We start from the raw sequence: 20,000 nt of genomic DNA, 5'->3' as shown, positions 1-20,000 counted from the left end.
AGAAATGAGATAGATAGACAGATAGATAGATATAAGATAGATAGATAGATGGATATAAATTAGAAAGAAATTAGATAGATAGACAGATAGATAGATAGATAGATAGATAGATAGATAGATAGATAGACAGACAGACAGACAGACAGACAGATAGATAGATAGATGAGAGAAATACTGATAATAAAACTGAGAATTTTAGGCCAAACCCGTGTAAACTAAAATAATAATATAAATAACAATAATAATAATAATTAATAAGTTCTATATTAGTTTATTACATATACATGTGTGTACTTCACTATAATCATTATATATATTATATATAATATATATTATAATAATAAAAATGCTGCTAATAATAATAATGTTTGAGAAATTACATAGCAATAAAAAGAATTTCTAAGTTATTGCGACTGCTAACTTTACGTCATATACAATACCTGTAGTTACAGTCATCTCTGAATCCATCCCATATTTTCGTCACAGGATTGATTTCATTATTTGTTTAAAGAGGTGAACCCTGAGAAATACATTTTTATTATCGTTAATAATAATGTATGTCATTCTAAAATTGTTTAATTTACTATAATACTAATCTTTTAATAGTATTATTGCATTCAGATATTATTATCAATAATAATAATAGTATTATTATTATCATTATCATAATAAGTAGTAGTAGTATTTGTATTATTTATTACTACGAGGTTATTAGCGTCTAATTATCATTTTATTATTTTTATACAATGTATCTTTATTACCTATATTATTATTATCATCATCATTATTAAGAACAATAATATTAAAAGTAGTAGTAGTAGAAGAAGAAGATCGTCATTATTAATAAGACAATGCTTATGATAATAAAGATGATAATAATGATGAAAAAGAAATAGAAAAAAGAAGAAGAGGAGTAAGAGAAGTGACCTTAGAAATAATGGCGCATTGTCATTAGCGATAATTATCTGTTGCTTCCTATGAATTCTTTGCTCATCTGTTCCTTCTCTCCCATTGCTGTATACACAGTCTGGGCTCTGTGTATTGGGGATCTGCTGGAGTCTCTTTACCACTGAATTATTTACCTACAGTATAAACTGTTCCAAGTTTTCACTAATGGCCTGAAATCTGGAGGAGGATCGTCCCATGAAATCTTAATGCTGGTCAATTGCTGGACAGAAAAAACCCAGGATCGTGTATGAAATATTGATATAATAATGCTGAATGTAAAGAGAAAAGCCCCCCCGGTGCCAGTCAATTGGTGCAATGCTCTGCTGCCGACTTCCCAACAAATAAATTCAGTAATGAATTTATTAACTCAGATAGTGAACACAAACTTTAGTATTTGTCGGAGGATTTTGAAGAGAAGATTGCCCGACTACAATCTACTGCATTTCATCTGTATGAAGTGATAGACTTGTGTCCTTGGAATGGAACAAATATCAGCTTGTCTGTGTGACATAAAGCATCTTTGTTTTATTCAATTGTTTAAAATTCTTCTAATTTGTTTTACAAAAAAAAAAAACATGGAAAAAAAACTGTTACAAACCGATACATTTTTGTTTACAAATTGCATCAAAAGACGTTACGTCTTTTGATGCAATTTGTAAACAAAAATGTATCGGTTTGTAACAGTTTTTTTTTTCATGTTTTTTTTTTTCTCCATACATAAGGATTCTGCATCCGCAGGGTTCTAAATAGAACCAAAGAAAGAACATGGATTGGGAAAGTTCTAAAAGGAAGGAGGAAAGGATCCTTTTTAGATTTACATTTCTTTATATGGGATATAAACCGTACCAATTGTCAAAAGTTGTATCAGATTTTTTTTTAACCTTTCTTTACCCTTTTCATGCAGGTATCAGATGACTCCCTCTTAAGGCTTCATTCACATTCATGAGCCGCCAACACAGATTTTGATAAAAAAAAAAAAAAAAGTGCAACATTCAGTGCTATTGCTATTTTGTATGGGGAAACCCAGAAACCATGGACTCCTTTAAAGTCCACAGGACAGCGTTTTCCAACCAATTACAACTACAGTTTTGCAACAGCTGGAGGCACCCTGGTTGAGAAACACTGCCATGGGCTCTATCAGACCGTCTTAGTGTCTGGCATGGAAGGGATCCAGCACTGCCATTTGTTTCATTATTCTATTTTTATGACAGGGCAGAAAAAAAAAAAAAAAACAATGATTGCGAGTGTGTGAACCCAGTCTTAAAAAAGTCTAGGTTGTTTTTAATTCTCCCTTGATTTAATTATTTTCTTTTCTTTGATCCTATTTTGTCTCAAATTACAATTAAAACTGAGACATATGGAAAGAAATCTTGTATAAAGAAGATGTCCTAGGAGAAAACCCATGTCCCCCTGCTCCTCCTCACTGTCCTGTGTCTGGCTATAAGATAACTGGCTGAAGCAGGAGCCTCCCCCCAGTTCAGGTCAGTAGGCAGAAGGACAAATAGAACTCTAAATCCCAACACCCCTGCTAAGTTCCCCCACTACTGCCTTCCCCCTGATGAAAATGGAAAAGATCAGCAGGAGATTAAGTACATACAACCATTTTTGTCTAAAGAAAATTTTTGTCATGTTTATTTCTCTGCTCCTGCACAAAGGAATATAATAGCCATAGGCTGCTAAGGTGTATTACTGCAGGCATACAGTGATAATGCTTCCTTACAGGATTCCCATAAATTATGTTACATATTTTTGGCCCCAAAAATGGTTGGACAAAGTATGAAAATCCAAATTGATCCCATAGTTTTCACCCTATTTTTTAGTTTTTGTTCAAAAAGTTTCATATTGACCTCAAAGGAGTTATTTGGCAAAATAAATAACCTGTGAATGGTGTCAAAAAGTATAACATAACAATTTACTAACATAATGTTATTGGCCATAGTGCAGACATGTTCTATGTCACCTGAGCTTTCTCACTTGTAAGCTGTGATGGCACGTCACCAGCTCTGAATGCAGAGAGCTCCCATCCCTTCATGCCAGTCCCCTCCTTTCACTATGGGACGAGACCAGTGATGTGAAGGGGGAAGCTGGTATTACTGCTCATTAGATGAAGGAACTCAACTTGCAAAATTCCCCAATCCAACCTGCAGAAATAATTGGGTGCCGTACCCAAGATGCAATCAGTTGTGACAAGAGTTGTGGCCAGTCTTTGAGCTATATAGGACCCATCATACAAGTGGTTTTGTTATCCAGCTGTACGCATGCATGGCTCAGTCATACATGAATGGGAGAGGGGAATAAGCTGTTGTCCCCTCTAGCAGCATTTTATCTCTCTTCTAAACAAAAGGATGGGGCAGATTGGAATCCATATGCCAGATTTTTCTCTCCCTTAATGTCACCTTGCAAGAAGATTTTGGACGTCCCCAAATTATGATTGGCCAGTCCCATTGAAATCTGCAGGTTTGACAGACATGAATATATATGGCCACCTTAAAGGGAACCTGTCACTTGTTTTATGCTGTACAAACCACAGGCAGCATGAAAAACGTGCAGTGACCAGGCTACCGGGACACTATGACTTAAACATCTGGTGTAAGAAGACAGCCTTGGGGTGGTGAGTCTCTCCCTATCTGTGTATTGGGAGAGAAATGTCACTCAGGGCCAGCAGGGCAGGGAGCTCCTGTGAGGTCATCCCTGCCCCGGCTAGTTACTCAGGTCCAGGCGGCTTTTTTTAAAGTGTGATTTCTCAGAGTAAAACATTCTGTTCTGTGATAGCTTCTGTTTGTAGGTCTCCATTATATATATATAGCCAGCAGTGGACGTTGTTGCATGCAGCATTATCCATGCAGTGATAAGTAAATCTGCTTTCTAATGGCTATAATATGGTTGCAATAATATAATATGGGGTAGCTGTATGTATTTTCAGTTAAGAATGGGGTAAAATGTGTATGTTGCAATGCACTTATGTAGGGTTGAGATCGTGGTCACACATGACAACATCTGATCCCATTCTTGGTTGTAAACATTAGTGTTGGGCGCAAATATTCGCATTTCGAATTTTTATCGTGAATATTGCAAATTCGCAAATTTGCAAATATATTTGCTATATATTCGAAATTGCGAATATAAATTTTTCCACATATGCGCATTTTCGCATATGTGAATATTCGCTTATGCGTATATTCGCATATTCCTTCTTTTCACTTGTGGGCAAATTAGGATGATGCAAATACACTTGTCAGAGGTTATCAACAACATCCTTAACAACCAATAGTAAAGTTGCCCACCCCCTCACTGTTTCTTCCTCGAATACGCGAATATGCAAATATTCACATATGCGAATATGCGATTATAACGAATACGCGAAATTCGCGAATATAGGATGAATATTAGTCTATATATTCGCGAAATATCGCAAATTCGAAAATGGCCAATGCCACTCATCACTAGTAAACATCCAGCATCCCCCACCCATACATATGGACACTCGGATGAGATCTCTTCAGAACAACTTTCTAATCATCCTGTCCCGTGGCATCTGCTGTTAAGGGAGAATCAGACGGCCTAGATGGTCAGCGCCAAAATTGGCATGGTCACCCAACATTAATTTAATATGTATGATCAGCTAAAAGAGGTTGTGCAGGGAGAAGAAAAGGTATTACCTGCTCTGCTCCCCAGCGCTCCCTTTTGTCTTCTGCACCACTTGGGAGTATATCGTCCAAGACAAAAGGGGGCGGGACCAAGTTGCAGTCATCGCATCCAGATGAAAACACGCCCACATGCCATGCCCCATAGCTGCGAGATGTTGCCATTACCTTGGTCTGGCAATATTGTGCAGCCTTTGGTCATCACATGTGGCTGTGGTTTCCCCTGTGTGCCATGACCTCGACTTGGTCCGGCCCGTGCACAGAACTGAATCATACAGCGCACCTTATTGGGACCACACAGATCAAACTAAGCTTCTGTTTCAAGGATTACTTTTTCCTCCAGTGCCTCCAAGCGAGGACTTGGTCCCATACATGGAATATAATGCAGCATTTTTCTTTTATGCATGCGTTTGCCAAGATAATTTCATACATTGGTATGCGTGGTTCTATAAAAAGCTGCAACAATGTATTTGGGATCCTCGTGATGCATATATTCATGTGTATAAGGCCTAAGGAAAAATAACAGCCCTCATATGATTATCAGTGGAGCAGATCGTGTCCTGACCTACATGGACATGAAAATTAAAGGGTTATTCACATTTCAAATAGTTATCACCAATTGCACTGAGTTTAGCAATGTTTGAAAGCCCCATAAAGGATGAATAGAGTTTTGGCTGTGACCATCATGCGCTCCAATCATTCCAGGGTGCATTTTTCCTTCGGTCTCATGATCGGTGGGGATCCCAGCAGTCAGATTCCCACCAATCAGCATGTGATAGTCTAACCTGTGCATAGGGAATTACCATGAAATAGGAATACCTCCCCCTAGACATCTTATCCCCTATCCAAAGGATAGGGGATAAGATGTCTGATGGCAGGGGTCCCGCCGCTGGGGGCAATCTCAGCTGCAGCATCCCAGAAATCCGGTGCACGGAGCTAACTTCACTCCATGCTGGATGATTGGCGATGCGGGCAGAGGCTCATGACGTCACGGTCACACCCCGTTTGTGAAGTCAAGGCCATGCCCCCACAATGCAAATCTATGGGATGGGGTGTGACGGCCATCACACTCCCTCCCATAGACTTGCATTGATGGGGTGCGGCTGTGATGTCACAAGCCTCCAGCGCTGAACCCAATGCTCTAAATGGACACAGGGTGTAGCACGGAGATTGCGGGGGTCCTCAGCGGTGGGACCCTATGTGATCAGACATCTTGTCCCCTATCCTTTGGATAGGGGATAAGATGTCTAGGTGCAAAGTACCCCTTTAAGGCTGGGTTCACATATGTCCAGCATCTCGATGCAACTGATGCCACAACTGATGACAAGTTGTCATCAGTTGTATGGCATCCGACATCCATTGTTTCTGGATGGCGGACAGGAGAATGCAGCAAGCTGCGTTCCCCTGTCCATTGCCGTCCGGCATGTCCAGCCATCCGGCGTCAAAATTGAATGATTGTGAACTGTCCCATCATTGTCCCGGTGCACTAAGGAGGGAAACTATGCCGGACGCCTGATATATATGAACACAGCCTAACTGATGTGTGTTACAGTACTTTAAGGATCCATATGTCTTGGATCAGTAATATGGCACTCATAAAGCTCTATGGGCCCATATTTTACCGCCCTATGTGTCTCTGATTTTACTTCGAGATGTACAGAAAATACATTATCCCAAACACCATCACCTATCATATTACATGAGTATTTTCCCCTTAAAAGAATGCCTCACTAAGGGACATAGATGAAAAAAAAAGTGGTTAAAGGGGTACTCCGGTGAAAACCTTTTTTTCTTTTAAATCAACTGGTGGCAGAAAGTTAAACATATTTGTAAATTACTTCTATTTAAAAATCTTAATCCTTCCAGTACTTATTAGCTGCTGAATGCTACAGAGGAAATTCCTTTCTTTTTGAAACACTGATGACATCACGAGCACAGTGCTCTCTGCTGACATCTCTGTCCATTTTAGCAACCATGCATAGCAGATGCATAGCAGATGTATGCTAAGGGCAGCATGGTGGCTCAGTGGTTAGCAATGCTGCCTTGCAGTGCTGGGGACTTGAATTCAAATCCCACTAAGGACAACAATAAATAAAGTGTTATTATTATTATTATTATAACATCAGCAGAGAGAACTGTGCTCGTGATGTCATCACAGAGCATTCCAAAAAGAAAATAATTTCCTCTGTAGTATTCAGCAGCTGATAAGTACAGGAAGGATTAAGATTTTTTAATAGAAGTAATTTACAAATATGTTTAACTTTCTGCCACCAGTTGATTTAAAAGAAAAAAGGTTTTCACCGGAGTACCCCTTTAAATACATAGCTACTGTGAGCCCAGCAAACTCAGACATTCAAAAAAAATGCAAGGCAAGAGAATGCTTCCTGCCCAGCACACATGACTGACACGTGATAATGTATGATAAATATTAGGCAGGGGAGGTTAATGTACCTGTCTACATTGATATTTTCAATTTTTATTCATTTACAGCAAATATGTCACTAAGAGAACTTCTCTACGTCTTGTAAATATTCCATGAGTAGCCTAGTTAAGCGAGAAGTGACAATTGGAAATTAGACAATTCGTCGTATTCATTATTGTAATTACATTTTTTATCCCTATTTCCAGTCTTAAATACAATACAATGTAAATGATGGAAGAACATGGAAAATGCATCTATCCATCTATCTGTCTAATTTTTTAAAATCTATTTAAATATTCATCAACTATATATAGTATATGCGTTATGTTTATTTTACCTATTTATTTATTTATCCAACAATCTATAATCTTTCAAAAAATCTCTATCTACATTTTCTATATATGTCATTTAATACAACATTGTTTTATTAGTGTCTCATATAAATAATAGGCTACAAATAATGTTACTATATACAAAATAATTATATTTATTTCCTATTGTAAAAGGCATGTTTGTGCATCTATTAAAGTAGGCCTCCTAAAAAACTGCATTATGGATTCATAAAAATGATTGGAGCAGCAATAATATATGTATCATCTATCTATCTATCTCTATCCTTACTATTTCTATTCTTCATTACTGTTTTTATTATCAGTATCTGTGCAGTTATCTACCATATCTTTATTTATCTTTTATCTATCTTGTTTACCTAACCATATAATTCTCCCTATATCTATGTCATACTTAAATAACCATGTAATTATGTATCTTTATTATTTATATTTTATGTATACATGTATTTCTCATCTATTTGGGTGAATACATTATGTTTATTAATATATTTGGCGCTGACATTTACAGAGTGTCTGCTTTCCAGGCATACCAGGAGCACTACAATGAATTGATGGATCTCTTTGTGTTGTTTTTAGGGGGGGAAGAATGAAGACTGTGGCAGACTGGTGGGAGATAATATTCTGCTAGAAAAACAAAGCACACCAGCAGCAGCAGCAGCAGCAAGGGCTGGAGAGGAGAATGCCTAATGATGGCCCAAGGCTGCAGAGAAGACCTCTGCCTCCATACAGTGCTATCTGCTGTAATGAGAAGAGGCTCAGCTTACAGCCTCACTACTTACATCAGTGTTTCCCAACCAGGGTGCCTCCAGCTGTTGCAAAACAGCTGTGGGCTGTCCGGGAATTCTGGGAGTTGTCGTTTTGAAACAGCTGGAGTCACCCTGGTTGAAAAGCACTGACTTACATCATCACTTCTTACAGCCTCATTGCTTATATCCTCACTACTTACATACAGCCTCACTACTTACATACAGCCTCACTACTTACATCCTCACTACTTTCATACAGCCTCACTATTTCCATCCTCATTACTTACATACAGCCTCACTACTTCCATCCTCACTACTTACATACAGCCTCACTATTTCCATCCTCACTACTTTCATACAGCCTCACTACTTCCATCCTCACTACTTTCATACAGCCTCACTACTTACAGCCTCACTACTTACATACAGCCTCCCTACTTCCATCCTCACTACTTGCATACAGCCTCACTACTTCCATCCTCACTACTTGCATACAGCCTCACTACTTCCATCCTCACTACTTGCATACAGCCTCACTACTTACATCCTCACTACTTACACACAGCCTCACTACTTCCATCCTCACTACTTGCATACAGCCTCACTACTTACATCCTCACTACTTACACACAGCCTCACTACTTACAGCCTCACTACTTACATACAGCCTCACTACTTACATCCTCACTACTTACATACAGCCTCACTACTTCCTTCCTCACTACTTGCATACAGCCTCACTACTTACATCCTCACTACTTGCATACAGCCTCACTACTTACATCCTCACTACTTACACACAGCCTCACTACTTACAGCCTCCCTACTTACATACAGCCTCACTACTTACATCCTCACTACTTACCTACAGCCTCACTACTTACATCCTCACTACTTTCATACAGGCTCACTACTAGAGATGAGCGAACTTACAGTAAATTCGATTCGTCACGAACTTCTCGGCTCAGCAGTTAATGACTTTTCCTGCATAAATTAGTTCAGCTTTCAGGTACTCCGATGGGCTGGAAAAGGTGGATACAGTCCTAGGAGACTCTTTCCTAGGAATGTATCCACCTTTTCCAGCCCACCGGAGCACCTGAAGGCTGAACTAATTTACGCAGGATAAGTCATCAACTGCCGAGCCGAGAAGTTCCTGACGAATCGAATTTACTGTAAGTTCGCTCATCTCTAGTAGTTAGCCTGTATGAAAGTAGTGAGGATGTCAGTAGTGAGGCTGTAGGTAAGTAGTGAGGATGTAAGTAGTGAGGCTGTATGAAAGTTTGCTCATCTCCACTCACTACTTACAGCCTCACTACTTACATACAGCCTCACTACTTACATACAGCCTCACTACTTACCTACAGCCTCACTACTTCCATCCTCACTACTTTCATACAGCCTCACTACTTACAGCCTCACTACTTACATACAGCCTCACTACTTCCATCCTCACTACTTGCATACAGCATCATACTTATATCCTCACTACTTACATACAGCCTCACTACTTACATCCTCACTACCTACATACAGCCTCACTACTTACACCCTCAATACTTACATACATCCTTACTACTTACATCCTCACTACTTACAGCCTCACTACTTACATTCCCACTACTCACAGCCTCACTACTTACAGCCTCACTACTTACATCCATCCTCACTACTTACATACAGCCTCACTACTTACATCCTCACTACTTACAGCCTCACTACTTACATCCTCACTATTTACAGCCTCACTGCTTACATCCTCACTACTTACATACAGCCTCACTACTTACATCCTCACTACTTACAGCCTCACTACTTGCATCCTCATTACTTACATCCTCATTACTTACATACAGCCTCACTACTTACAGCCTCACTACTTACAGCCTCACTGCTTACATCCTCACTACTTACATCCTCACTACTTACAGCCTCACTGCTTACATCCTCACTACTTACATACAGCCTCACTACTTACATCCTCACTACTTACAGCCTCACTACTTGCATCCTCATTACTTACATCCTCATTACTTACATACAGCCTCACTACTTACAGCCTCACTACTTACAGCCTCACTGCTTACATCCTCACTACTTACAGCCTCACTACTTACATCCTCACTACTTACATACAGCCTCACTACTTACATACAGCCTCACTACTTACATACAGCTTCACTACTTACATACAGCTTCACTACTTACATCCTCACTACTTACATCCTCATTACTTACATACAGCCTCACTACTTACAGCCTCCCTACTTACATCCTCACTACTTATAGCCTCACTACTTACAGCCTCACTACTTACATCCTCACTACTTACATCCTCACTACTTACATACAGCCTCACTGCTTACATCCTCACTACTTACAGCCTCACTACTTACATCCTCAATACTTACATCCTCACTACTTACATACAGCTGCACTACTTACATCCTCACTACTTACATCCTCACTACTTATAGCCTCACTACTTACAGCCTCACTACTTACATCCTCACTACTTACATACAGCCTCACTACTTACATCCTCACTACTTACATTCAGCCTCACTACTTACATCCTTACTACTTACAGCCTCAGTACTTACATCCTCACTACTTACATACAGCCTCACTACTTCCATACAGCTTCACTACTTACATCGTCACTACTTACATCCTCATTACTTACATACAGCCTCACTACTTACAGCCTCACTACTTACATCCATCCTCACTACTTACATACAGCCTCACTACTTACATCCTCACTACTTACAGCCTCACTACTTACATCCTCACTATTTACAGCCTCACTGCTTACATCCTCACTACTTACATACAGCCTCACTACTTACATCCTCACTACTTACAGCCTCACTACTTGCATCCTCATTACTTACATCCTCATTACTTACATACAGCCTCACTACTTACAGCCTCACTACTTACAGCCTCACTGCTTACATCCTCACTACTTACATCCTCACTACTTACAGCCTCACTGCTTACATCCTCACTACTTACATACAGCCTCACTACTTACATCCTCACTACTTACAGCCTCACTACTTGCATCCTCATTACTTACATCCTCATTACTTACATACAGCCTCACTACTTACAGCCTCACTACTTACAGCCTCACTGCTTACATCCTCACTACTTACAGCCTCACTACTTACATCCTCACTACTTACATACAGCCTCACTACTTACATACAGCCTCACTACTTACATACAGCTTCACTACTTACATACAGCTTCACTACTTACATCCTCACTACTTACATCCTCATTACTTACATACAGCCTCACTACTTACAGCCTCCCTACTTACATCCTCACTACTTATAGCCTCACTACTTACAGCCTCACTACTTACATCCTCACTACTTACATCCTCACTACTTACATACAGCCTCACTGCTTACATCCTCACTACTTACAGCCTCACTACTTACATCCTCAATACTTACATCCTCACTACTTACATACAGCTGCACTACTTACATCCTCACTACTTACATCCTCACTACTTATAGCCTCACTACTTACAGCCTCACTACTTACATCCTCACTACTTACATACAGCCTCACTACTTACATCCTCACTACTTACATTCAGCCTCACTACTTACATCCTTACTACTTACAGCCTCAGTACTTACATCCTCACTACTTACATACAGCCTCACTACTTCCATACAGCTTCACTACTTACATCGTCACTACTTACATCCTCATTACTTACATACAGCCTCACTACTTACAGCCTCCCTATTTACATCTTCACTACTTATAGCCTCACTACTTACAGCCTCACCACTTACATCCTCACTACTTACAACCTCATAACTTACATACAGCCTCACTACTTACAGCCTCACTACTTACATCCTCACTACTTATAGCCTCACTACTTACAGCCTCACTACTTACAGCCTCACTACTTCCATCCTCACTACTTACAGCCTCACTACTTACAGCCTCACTACTTACATACAGCCTCACTACTTACATACAGCCTCACTACTTACATCCTCACTACTTACATACAGCCTGACTACTTACATCCTCACTACTTACATCCTCACTACTTACATCCTCATTACTTACATACAGCCTTACTACTTACATCCTCACTACTTATAGCCTAACTACTTACAGCCTCACTACTTACAACCTCAGTGCTTACTTACATCCTCACTACTTACAGCCTCAGCACTTACATCCTCACTACTTACATCCTCACTACTTACAGCCTCACTTTTTACATCCTCACTACTTACATCCTCACTACTTACAGCCTGAGTACTTACATCCTCACTAATACATCTTCACTACTTACAGTCCTGCAGTTTGTAAACAATCCAAACGGTCCTATTGAAGAAGAAATCTATTGAATTAGCAGATCCTGTGAGTGATTATTTGTCCTAGTAAAGATTGTCCAATACCAAAGACAGGAGCAGATGACATGTCTTGGAGATGAGAGGTGTCAGTGTAGAACCTCCATACACCGCCATAGAATGTACAGAGGAGTGTTATACACAGAGGTCAGGAGATAAGTAAATATTACAAGGGATGAATCCTTAACAAGATCCTAACCCAATGCCATTACTCACTGCTTAATGACACAATTGAAAGGGAATTGACATAAATTGCGTATGGAAGATGTATGGCCGGGTGCAAAGCAAATTACACTGATAGCTGCTTATCACTTCATACAATATCCTGGTGTCAGCGGGACTTTACAGGCTCCAATTATTTCACTAGATCACAGAAACCCTGGAAGCTAAAAAATATGGAATTATAACAGGGGTGGATACAGCTGCCTTTAATTGGCACATTTATGGTGTATAATTTCAGAAGCAAACAAGGGGGGGAGAGACATTCACTGACATTCAGTGTGGAAAACGTACAAAAAGATTAAAATACCAAAAAATAAATAAATACATAACTGCTTTGATAAAAGAAATAAAATGAAACTTAATAAATATAATATTTATTTAATTAAATTTTGGTTTTGCATACAGCTCGAAAATAAACGTAATGGAAAAATTGAAAGACAATAAATATATGATTCTGCGGATGGATGGATGGATAGATAGATATGAGATAAATAGATAGATTGATACATATGAGATAGATAGACTGACAGACAGATGAATGGATATATAGATAGATAGATTAATTGATAGATAGATAGATTGATAGATAGGCAGGATTATCAATCTATCCATCTATAGAGACACTTATATAGAAACAATAATAGGTGGATGGATGAACACATGGACAAATAAATAGATAAATAAAAATAAATATTTATCTTTCTATATGTTTATCTATTTATACACACACACACACACACACACACATACTAATCGTATGAAATACTTTTGACTTTACATAGTTGAATGTGCTGACAACAAAATCAAACAAATATTATGGGTATGGAGTCACACTCAAAATCAAAGTGGAAAACCACACTACAGGCTGACCCAACTTTGATGTAATGTCCTTAAAACAAGTCAAAATGAGGCTCAGTAGTGTGTGTGGCCTCCACGTGCCTGTATGACCTCACTACAATGCCTGGGCATGCTCCTGACAGTCCTGGACAGTCTGTGGTGCAACGTGGCATTGGTGGACGGAGCGGGACATGATGTCCCAGATGTGCTCAATCGGATTCAGGTCTGGGGAATGGATGGAACAGTCCATAGCATCAATGCCTTCCTCTTGCAGGAACTGCTGACACTCTCCAGAAGTTCATACCACCCTCATGGAGTCTGTTTCTGACCATTTGAGTGGACACATGCACATTTGTGGCCTGCTGGAGGTCATTTTGCAGGGCTCTGGCAGTGCTCCTCCTGCTCCTCTTGCACAAAGGCGGAGGTAGCGGTCCTGCTGCTGGGTTGTTGCCCTCCTACGGCCTCCTCCACGTCTTCTGATGTACTGGCCTGTCTCCTGGTAGTGCCTCCATGTTCTGGACACTACGCTGACAGACACAGCAAACCTTCTTGCCACAGCTCACATTGATGTGCCATCCTGCATGAGCTGCACTACCTGAGCCACTTGTGTGGGTTGTAGACTCCGTCTCATGCTACCACTAGAGGGAAAGCACCGCCAGCATTCAAAAGTGACCAAAACATCAGCCAGGAAGCATAGGAACAGAGAAGTGGTCTGTGGTCACCACCTACAGAACCACTCCTTTATTGGGGGTGTCTTGCTAATTGCCTATAATTTCCACCTGTTGTCTGTTCCATTTGCACAACAGCATGTGAAATTGATTGTCAATCAGTGTTGCTTCCTGAGAGGACAGTGTGATTTCACAGAAGTGTATTGACTTGGAGTTACATTGTGTTGTTTAAGTGTTCCCTTTATTTTTTTGAGCAGTGTGTGTGTGTATATATATATATATATATATATATATATATATATATATATAGATCATAAAATGTTGCAGTATCTTGTAATACCTTTTTTATTGGACTAACAGCATTTTGTAGAGACAAGTTTTCGGGATTCCTCCCTTTATCAAGTCCAAAGCAAAACTAAGCTCACAAGTAGAAGACACAGGTTACATCTCACCTATTCACACTACGATGGGCCATAAATTGTCCTGTTATAGGAACAGGCTACTCAAATTTACTATATATATATAGTAAATTTGAGTATATACATATAACATATATACAACACATGTACTGTGTAAAGATCAAAATCTCAATCTAGTGACATCTTGCAATGAGTTTGTTCTCCCTGCTGTTTAGTATCAGCTCCCTGTCCTCTATATCTTGTATGTCTGCCTTGACTTTGTAGGGCTTTGCTCTGGCACATGGACGCTGCTGGGTTTGGCTGTGAAGAAGGAAACTCCTTTCTTAGGCTGTCATTCAAGTGCATGTTGTCCTGTTGCAGCCAATAGGCAGTGAGTGAGGGTGGAAGAGTGCTGGCTCCTTCTCTTTCAGGCCTTCTGGCTGGGTGATTGATGTCACAGTTTGCACACAGAGCACTAACCAAATGCAAAAAGCACTATCCACTTCAGCTCTTCCTTTGCTCTTTTTATCCTGCCCCAGGAATTGGAAACAACTGAAGCGAGAACAAGATACATTTTTTATCTCTTAAGTGATCTGAGCTGTGGGGCTGGAGCTCCACCATAGTGTGGGAAGATAGCATGGATCACATAGGGGCTCACCACCTGCACCAGAGCCATGCAGAACCCATCAGCTTTGGGATTGATCAGATTTTGAACAATCCAGATCAGGGGAGTTGTATGATTTCCAGTGCCAGGCTCCAGGATTCAGACTATGGATTGGGATGCATTGTCAGCAGTGCTTACAACACCATGACAGGCAACTACAGCAACAACAGTACCGGCGGATACAATAACAGTGCCTGTAGTATGGCCTCCTTGACTGGCTCTTACAACATGAATATGGGGATGAACATGAATGGAAACAACCTCAATTCTGCTGGGGTTATTAGGGTTCCTGCTCATAGACCTTTGACTGGCAGCGTGCACCAATCTATTTCCACTGGAATGCCTACTGTGCCCAGTGTTGGGGCAATGAACAACATGAACAACCTCACAGGGTTAACTTTCCCCTGGATGGAGAGTAACAGGAGGTATACTAAGGACAGATTCACAGGTAGGTACCTAGAAGCTCTGCTTGGCCTCTGTGCTTTCCACTGCTGCAGCCTACACTCACCATGCACAAGACCTATGCCACAGTAATTGTAGGTGACATCAAAGGAACTTACATGTAGGACAAGATGTTCTAGTAGGAACTAAACAATTCTTCCCTACTGAATGTGAGAGGAGAAAGGTCTTAAAATACAGTATTTTTAGTCATCATAAGTGTTGTTATATAATTATTATTATTATTACATTATTATTATTTTTTATATTATTATATTATTATTATTTTTATATTATTATATTATTATTTTTTATATTATTATTTTATTATTATTATTATTATTATTATTATTTTATATTATATTATATTATATTATATTATTTTTATATTATTATTATTATATTATTATATTATTATTATATTATTATTATTATTTTTACATTATTATTATAGTATTATTTTTATATTATTATTATATTATTATTTTTATATTATTATTATCATATTATTATTATCATTATTGTTATAATGTTTAATTATGTATTGATTTTTGTTTATTATTATTAATGTAGAAATAAATATTGGTTGTTCACAGTAAATATATATATTGGTCTAGGCCAGTGGTCTCCAACCTGCGGACGTCCAGACGTTGCAAAACTACAACTCCCAGCATGCCCGGACAGCCAAAGGCTGTCCGGGCATGCTGGGAGTTGTAGTTTTGCAACATCTGGAGGTCCGCAGGTTGGAGAACACTACCATAAAATAAGAAATACGCATATATGATGATTATTATTAGTAGTAGAAGTAGTAGTAGTAGTAGTAGTAATAGTAATAGTAGTAGTAGTAATAGTACAATAATAGTAGTAATAGTGGTGGTATATTTTTGTTCAATTCTATTTAATTTGTTATTCTTTATACTATTTAATTGCAGATATCCTAGAAATATTTATTAATAAATGAGAAAAATAATTAAAGCATTATAATACATTATATTACAAAAGAACACACACACATTGAGAGGGATTTTTGTATTTTAGCAATTACCAGGGTATTGTAGTTTAGTATAATGAAATATGACAATATTCACACTTTAGACTGTTTCAGGTTAATAAGATCGTACACAAAAAAAAATCAGAAAAATAGTTTATTTGCTAGCTTCTTAAAGGAGCTGTGAGCTAGTGTACAATGATAAAAACGTTTTAAATAACAGAAATATATAAAAGTGCAAATATATATATAGATAAATATATATATATATATATAGATATATAGATATATATATATATATATATATATATATATATATATATATATATATATATATATATATATAAATATATATATATATATAGCATTACCGGTCTGCACAGAATATGTAGATCTTAATCCCCGGATACATACAAATATAAAATGCTAATAATAGTTATTAGTAAGTTGTCATAATACTTCATTCTGTCCGGTCATTACGATTAATATCATAATCATCACCACCACCATTTCACCTGCTATATTTCTATTTGCCCATTTATTAGTGTATAAATTTATTGTAATTGATATTATTATCATTAAAGTAATTTGTAATAATAATAATAATTTAAAAAAAATAACGCCATAACCACAGAAATAATAATAATAATAATAATAACAACAGAAACAACATTAGTAATAATTATTATAATAAAAAAGGAAAGATAGCACAGTCGGTTATTGTGTGTTCTAGAATCAACCTTTAAAACTTAAATCAATTAAAGATTTTTTTTATTAGATTAGCATTTATGTAGTCATAGCCTGTTTATTGAATGGATATAATATACTGTATACACAATATATTTAATCAAATATTTGTATTTCGATACATTTTTATATATATATATATATATATATGATATTTGATAGATAAAGCGATAGAGAATGAATGAATGAAAGAAAGAAAGAAAGAAAGAAAAAGACATAAATAGTGTATTATTTTGCATACATATTCGGTTAAGTGTTGTATCTATGGGCTGTATGTAAGGATCTAGGGGTAAATGTGTGTATTGTATATTAGTATTAGTATTTGTGTGTATTGTATATTATTATTAGTATTTGTGTGTATTGTATAGTATTGTTTTGAGTGCAGTGTGTTTTATCTATAGCTGTATGTAATGATCTAGTGATATATGTGTGTATTATATTATTATCATTATTATTATTATTGTCAGTGCAGTGTGTTGTTGTATCTATGGCTGTATGTAATGATCTAGTGATATATGTGTATTATATTATTATTATTATTATTATTATTGTCAGTGCAGTGTGTTGTTGTATCTATGGCTGTATGTAATGATCTAGTGATATATGTGTATTATATTATTATTATTATTATTATTATTGTCAGTGCAGTGTGTTGTATCTATGGCTGTATGTAATGATCTAGGAGTATATATGTGTATTATATTATTATTATTATTATTGTCAGTGCAGTGTGTTGTTGTATCTATAGCTGTATGTAATGATCTAGTGATATATGTGTATTATATTATTATTATTATTATTATTATTATTATTGTCAGTGCAGTGTGTTGTATCTATAGCTGTATGTAATGATCTAGGAGTATATATATATGTGTATTATATTATTATTGTCAGTGCAGTGTGTTGTTGTATCTATGGCTGTATGTAATGATCTAGGAGTATATATGTGTGTATTATATTATTATTATTATTATTGTCAGTGCAGTGTGTTGTTGTATCTATGGCTGCATGTAATGATCAAGGAGTATATATGTGTGTATTATATTATTATTATTATTGTCAGTGCAGTGTGTTGTATCTATGGCTGTATGTAATGATCTAGGAGTATATATGTGTGTATTTTATTATTATTATTATTGTCAGTGCAGTGTGTTGTATCTATGGCTGTATGTAATGATCTAGGGATATATGTGTGTATTATATTATTATTATTATTATTATTGTCAGTGCAGTGTGTTGTATCTATGGCTGTATGTAATGCTCTAGGGATATATGTGTGTATTATATTATTATTATTCTTGTCAGTGCAGTGTGTTGTATCTATGGCTGTATGTAATGATCTAGGAGTATATATGTGTATTATATTATTATTATTATTATTGTCAGTGCAGTGTGTTGTATCTATGGCTGTATGTAATGATCTAGGAGTATATATGTGTGTATTATATTATTATTATTGTCAGTGCAGTGTGTTGTATCTATGGCTGTATGTAATGATCTAGGAGTATATATGTGTGTATTTTATTATTATTATTATTGTCAGTGCAGTGTGTTGTATCTATGGCTGTATGTAATGATCTAGGGATATATGTGTGTATTATATTATTATTATTATTATTATTATTGTCAGTGCAGTGTGTTGTATCTATGGCTGTATGTAATGATCTAGGAGTATATATGTGTGTATTATATTATTATTATTCTTGTCAGTGCAGTGTGTTGTATCTATGGCTGTATGTAATGATCTAGGGATATATGTGTGTAATATTATTATTATTATTATTATTGTCAGTGCAGTGTGTTGTATCTATGGCTGTATGTAATGCTCTAGGGATATATGTGTGTATTATATTATTATTATTCTTGTCAGTGCAGTGTGTTGTATCTATGGCTGTATGTAATGATCTAGGAGTATATATCTATTATATTATTATTATTATTATTATTATTCTTGTCAGTGCAGTGTGTTGTATCTATGGCTGTATGTAATGATCTAGGGATATATGTGTGTATTATATTATTATTATTATTATTGTTGTCAGTGCAGTGTGTTGTTGTATCTATGGCTGTATGTAATGATCTAGGAGTATATATGTGTATTATATTATTATTATTATTGTCAGTGCAGTGTGTTGTATCTATGGCTGTATGTAATGATCTAGGAGTATATATGTGTGTATTATATTATTATTATTATTGTCAGTGCAGTGTGTTGTATCTATGGCTGTATGTAATGATCTAGGAGTATATATGTATTATATTATTATTATTGTTGTCAGTGCAGTGTGTTGTATCTATGGCTGTATGTAATGATCTAGGGATATATGTGTGTATTATATTATTATTATTATTATTATTGTTGTCAGTGCAGTGTGTTGTTGTATGTGATCACCCTGTCTATCTACCCCCTGCTGATGGCGCTGCCCGCTTGTGCCCTCTTGCCCTCCTGTCTCCGCTCTAGTGGCGCTCTCACCGTTCACTGTAACACGCCGTATAGGTCATCCGTACCAGAACCGGACCCCGCC

The 20,000-nt window shown here is 37.2% G+C and overlaps 1 protein-coding gene across 2 annotated transcripts in view; it reads left to right on the top strand.

Moving 5' to 3' along the window:
- The first annotated feature begins 15,136 nt into the window (after window positions 1-15,136).
- TLX1 (T cell leukemia homeobox 1) overlaps window positions 15,137-20,000 on the top strand; it is a 63,581-nt gene continuing 58,717 nt past the window's right edge. For both annotated transcript variants that reach the window (XM_056529556.1, XM_056529555.1), the window contains exons 1-2: window positions 15,137-15,750; window positions 19,937-20,000. The exon at window positions 19,937-20,000 is cut by the window's right edge and continues 174 nt beyond it. In XM_056529556.1, coding sequence (XP_056385531.1) covers window positions 15,276-15,750; window positions 19,937-20,000 — 539 coding nt within the window. In that variant the 5' untranslated portion in view covers window positions 15,137-15,275. The remainder of the gene's footprint in view (window positions 15,751-19,936) is intronic.

The sequence above is a fragment of the Hyla sarda genome, chromosome 7 (assembly GCF_029499605.1).
Source record: "Hyla sarda isolate aHylSar1 chromosome 7, aHylSar1.hap1, whole genome shotgun sequence".
Taxonomy (NCBI): domain Eukaryota; kingdom Metazoa; phylum Chordata; class Amphibia; order Anura; family Hylidae; genus Hyla; species Hyla sarda.
This window is presented reverse-complemented; position numbering and strand designations above follow the sequence as displayed.